At 37.5% G+C, this 5,433-nt stretch overlaps 1 protein-coding gene across 1 annotated transcript; it reads left to right on the top strand.

The window, feature by feature from the left end:
• The first annotated feature begins 1,283 nt into the window (after positions 1–1,283).
• On the top strand, positions 1,284–5,180 carry LOC148234036 (uncharacterized). The gene is made up of 2 exons (XM_088188276.1): positions 1,284–2,010; positions 2,083–5,180. Exons 1-2 carry the CDS (start codon positions 1,403–1,405, stop codon positions 2,648–2,650), a joined length of 1,176 nt encoding a protein of 391 aa, XP_088044402.1. The 5' UTR covers positions 1,284–1,402; the 3' UTR covers positions 2,651–5,180.
• The last annotated feature ends 253 nt before the right edge of the window (positions 5,181–5,433 follow it).

Here is a 5,433-nt window from a genome sequence, read left to right as displayed (position 1 = left end):
TGCTATAAAAATTTAGGAGGCATCTAGAAGCGGTCTATCAAAAACTATGTTGCACTAGATTTATTGTTCTAAAGAAGAAAAATTGTGTTTTAATTAAAATAATTTGTAATTAAAATATTAAATTAGCAATACTTGCAGGGGTTTTCAAATGATTTGATTTTCCTAACTAACAAACATGGTGAATCATGCGAGCGGTTTTTAAATTATTTTTTCGGTCAAATATATAAATTATAATAATAATGTCAATACCGGTATTGACTGTTTTCTTTCGATAATACCGGTATTAAAAATTTCTGTATTATTGCAATCATTAGTTCCAGACGCAACTATCAAAAATAAGGGACGCAATCGCGACTCATTAGCTCGCACCCGTATGTCACCGAACATTGCCATATTATTGACACCACCCCTTAGCAACCTTACAACTCTTGTGGAGATATCTCAAAAAAATGTTAAATTCTCTCTAGCAACAAGAAGAACATATTCTATTTCCCTCGGATTCCAGACAATTAAGGATTAAAATTCATAACCTTAGAATATTTTTTATTGCTATTAATTTGTAAAACTATGAAAATTTAATTGGCTTAATATTTAAAAAATAAAATTTTAAACACAAATGCATATTTTATGTTAGAGTTAGATTATCTCAGAAAGAGCCTATATTCTAATCAATAGTAAAAATAGTGATAAAAAAATGTTGAAAACCTATGTTTTAACAGATTTTGTACAAACTAATTGCATAGCGAGGATTATGGAAAGTCGCCAGCTGTAACCAGTTCAAACTTTCTGTTGGTTGGGTGTATAGTTTAAATTTAACTTTCTATATTGACGTATTAGACAAAACTTACAGATGAAAAGTTCTTACTAACATTGCATCATCCCACTTGATGTAATAACTTTACAAAGGCATCACACAGAAAATTTAAATAAGCAATAGTGTAGCACAGTTATTACAATATTACCAAAATTAATTCATGTTTGTCATATTTTATGTACATATAAAATTATGATATACACACATGCAAATAAACATTAGTTATTAACTATGTTCCAGTTCACAGAAATAAAAATGAAAAGAAGAATAAAATTATGCAATTAAAATTATATATATTAAATACATAAAATATATAAAATTGGAATGAAAATTCTCATATTAATTATTTAAATTATAAAGCTTAAGTCTATTTATACATATTCATGTAAATAAGGATCTGGAGCAACTGATAATTAAATTTATTCCCCTTAAGTGAGATTAGGATTATACTGAAATTTTCAGTCCACTCTGTGCTGTTGACGCGAGCGGTCGCATTCGCGCTTCGCTCCGTTATCGTACGAAGGACACCCCCGCTACCGTTCTGCAACGATAGACACGCCCACTGCAATTAGCTACAAAGACAGCGCCATGAAGAAGGCGCAGACGCGCAAGCGTTCTCTTGGAACGTTGAAGGCGTACCTAAACGCCTCACAATCAACTTCAGGCCTGCCAGACCACGAGTGGCAGGTACCCAAAAAGACATCGAAAGTTTCCCAGGATGCTAAGATGCCTCCGACCACGAGCCAAAACAGGTATGAAAAGCTTCCCGAAGTGATCGAAAGGAAGCAGCAGAGGATACCGCCTGTGATCGTAGAGATCACGGGAACACACCTCCAGACGATCGACTTAATTAAGTCGATCACAAAAACATCGAACTTCTCGTTGCGATACACGGGAAGTGGCAATGTGTCAGTACTTTGCGCGTCGTTTGAAGCACGCGCGTTGTTAATGGATGGACTGAAGGGCCAACGCGCCTTTCACACATTCACCGCCGACGACGATAAAACAGTGAAATCCGTGCTGAGAGGGCTCCCAGAGGTCCCCACCGAAGACATTGCCGCAGATCTCGAACGTCAAGGACTTAGCGTCGTCAAGGTGACGGCAATGAAGACCAAGACCGAGAAACAAGGAGACTCCAGGCTCTACCTTGTCCAGTTTCCGGCTAATACAACAACGAGCACTATAAGAAGCATCCGGTACGTTTGCTTCACCAAGGCCACGCTTGAAAAGTACAAGCGTAATAAGTTGCATTTAACGCAATGTTTCAGGTGTCAACAATTCGGCCACGCTGCAAGAAATTGTCAACGAGCTCCCAGGTGCGTCAAATGCCCCGGAAACCACGCCACGAACGAGTGCTCTAAGAAGGACCGAGAAGCACCCGCCATCTGCACTGGTTGTGGAGGAGACCATCCGGCCAATTTTAAGGACTGCCCTCGTAGGTTAGAATACCTACAGAAAACTCAGAAGAGACAACAGAGACCGACTCCCACTGTTCACTCGTCGCAGCCGAACAACATATTCAACCTCGAGCAAGCGCAATTTCCTGCACTGAAACCAACGAAACCAGCGTTGGTAAAAACCTCAACCACCCCAGCAGTGATCTCATCAGCCACTTCATGGAACGCCCAGGTTGGCGCCGCACCAGCACCAATAAACAAGGCGCCACAACGTCCCCAAACCAGGCAGCCTGAGGAGCCCCTCTCAGACACAATGCCAACTTCAGAGCTACGCAGGATGTTGCTCGTCCTTCAAGAAATCAGGACCAAGGCTGGAAAGTGTGCCAGCAAAATGGAGATCGCCTTGATGATGGTCGAATATCTCGATGTGCTCTTCTAAGGTGGGGCTCAACGTTTTGACGTGGAATTCACGCGGATTCCGAAATAAAACTGGAGAACTGGAACTGCTGATCAGTGAGTACAAAATTGATATTGTCGTAATCACCGAATCTTACCTCAAACCACACGTCAACGTTTTTATACCGAACTTTGTCTGCCTCCGGAGGGACCGTCTCTCAAGGCCAGGCGGAGGGGTCGCGATATTTGTAAAAAAATCAATTAAACACGCGCGCATTACAACAAACACGACTAATCTTGAAACTGTCGCGATACAAATTAAACACGATAATAAATTAATAATAATTGTCGCGGGGTATAATTCTCCCGGTGACAGGTTGCTTCGAGGTGACCTTGATGATGTGTTTCGTCTTGGAGAATCCGTGATATTAACTGGAGACTTTAACGCGAGACACATGCATTGGGATTGCCCCGGTGCGAATCGATCCGGTAAATTAATATTTGATTATTTACACGATACGGACACTACTGTAAATTTTCCGAAATCCCCAACGCATTATCCTACCAACCACACGACTCCGTCAATTCTGGACATAACGTTGGTCAAGGGTAATTCCCGGATTTCAAACATGCACTGCATCCAGGCTCTGTCCTCGGACCACCTTCCAGTATTCTTTACGTTGGACGGTGAGGTCAAGATGGTGTCTGAGGTCGTTTTCAATTATGCAAAGGCTGATTGGAAGCGATTCAGAAGCATAGTAGAGTCTCGGGTATTGATTAAACGACAGAATTATACCTCAAATGACACTAAAACTATTGACGATGATATTCATTACTTAACATCCGTGATCGAGCAGGCCAAAATATCATCAATTCCGTCGCGTAAAAATATTTGGAATAACATAGAACTCACCCCAGAAATAATTAAACGTATTAAAATTAAAAATAATATGAGAAAGCAATGGCACAAAAATAAATCGCCCCAACTTAAAACTCTAATTAACAAACTAACTGATGAAATTCGCGTTCAAATTCAAAACATCAAAAACGCTTCGTGGTCGCGTAAACTAAAAGCTTTGAAACCGGGAGATAATTCCTTATGGAGAATGACGAAATCGCTTAAAAATAAAAACTCAAATATACCACCTTTAAAAACCGGAAACAACGTAGCTAACACGACTCAGGAGAAGGTCGAGATTTTAGCTGAGACATTTTCTACATCTTATCAACTTACGCAAAATTACATTGACCAAAAAACCCAAAATAAAGTAGACCGGGCAATTAAAGATATTAGTAAAACTCCAATAGATAAAAAATCCATTAACCAAGTCGGCATATCAGAAATTCTTAGTATTGTTAAACGATTATCAAATAGAAAGGCTCCAGGTATAGATAAATTAGAGAATATATTGATTAAAAACCTTCCTTTTGTTTGCTTTAAGTACTTAAATAACATTTTTAATTCATGCTTATCTTTTGGATATTTCCCAATAATCTGGAAAACGGCAAAAATTCATCCGATAAAAAAACCTGGCAAAGCAGATAACATACCAATTAACTACCGCCCGATAAGTTTACTTCCCTCATTTAGCAAATTATTTGAAAAAATTATATTATCTCGATTAAAGGAATCTCTTAATAGCAAACTCATTAATGAGCAATTTGGTTTCCGCGAAAATCACTCGACTACGCATCAACTTAATAGATTAACAGAGCACATATCTGCCGATTTTAATATGAAAAAAAGTTCTGGTCTTTTATTATTAGATATGGAAAAGGCTTTTGATACAGTATGGCATGATGGATTAATGTATAAACTTTTAAAATATGAAACTCCCTATTACATTATTCACATGTTACGGTCTTACCTGAAGAATCGAAGCTATGTTGTTTCGCTAAATAATACATTTTCGACACCGCGTAAAATACCAGCTGGTGTTCCTCAAGGAAGTATACTTGGCCCGTTTCTCTTCATTCTATATACTAATGATATTCCAATGTTAAAAAATACTAAACTCTCAATGTACGCTGACGACACTGCAATCCTTACTAGTTCTTATGGTCTTAAACCTATTGCAGTTAAACTTCAAAAATCCCTTGAAAACTTAAAAAAATATTTTATGAAATGGAGAATTAAAATTAATCAAGACAAAACAGAAGCAATAATATTCACTAAACGTAGACAACCCTTGCCTGCACCCATTAAAAGTGAACAAGGGCATAACATTGAATGGAGAGCGAGCGTTAAATATCTGGGTATACACCTGGACTCCAGACTAAAATTCAATAAACATATAACTGAACTCCGGTCGAAAGGGCTCGGCGCCATTGCGGCTCTAAAATCAATATTTAATAGAAAAAGTGCGCTTACAATAAAAAATAAAATTCTAGTCTATAGACAATTAATCAGACCTGTTTTAACTTACGCTTGTTCAGTGTGGAGTAACGCGAGTAATAGTAATTTTAATAAACTTCAAGTAATTCAAAATAAAGCCATAAAAATAATTTATAATACACCGTTTTATACTAACCTTAAAAAACTCCACACCAAACATTTAATTCCTACCATTAAAGAATACTGTTATTATCAAACCGAAAAATACTATAAAAAAATCTCGCGAGACCACGCAAACCCACTAATTTCAAGAATCGGTGATTACGACAAAGCAAAACTTAAATTTAAATACAAACATAAAATGCCTAAGCACATATTGCTTTGATGCAGTTAAGCTCATCACAGTGTCATCAGTTTCAGGTCTACAGGGCTAGGTTTATTTACCTTTGTATGTGTTTTATTTTGTATATTATGTATTTTGTATAATTTGT

The sequence above is a fragment of the Plectrocnemia conspersa genome, unplaced genomic scaffold (assembly GCF_051122295.1).
Source record: "Plectrocnemia conspersa isolate PC_06_02 unplaced genomic scaffold, ASM5112229v1 ptg000006l, whole genome shotgun sequence".
NCBI classification, from domain to species: domain Eukaryota; kingdom Metazoa; phylum Arthropoda; class Insecta; order Trichoptera; family Polycentropodidae; genus Plectrocnemia; species Plectrocnemia conspersa.
Note: the sequence above shows the minus strand (reverse complement) of the source record. Positions and strands in the feature narration are given on the sequence as shown.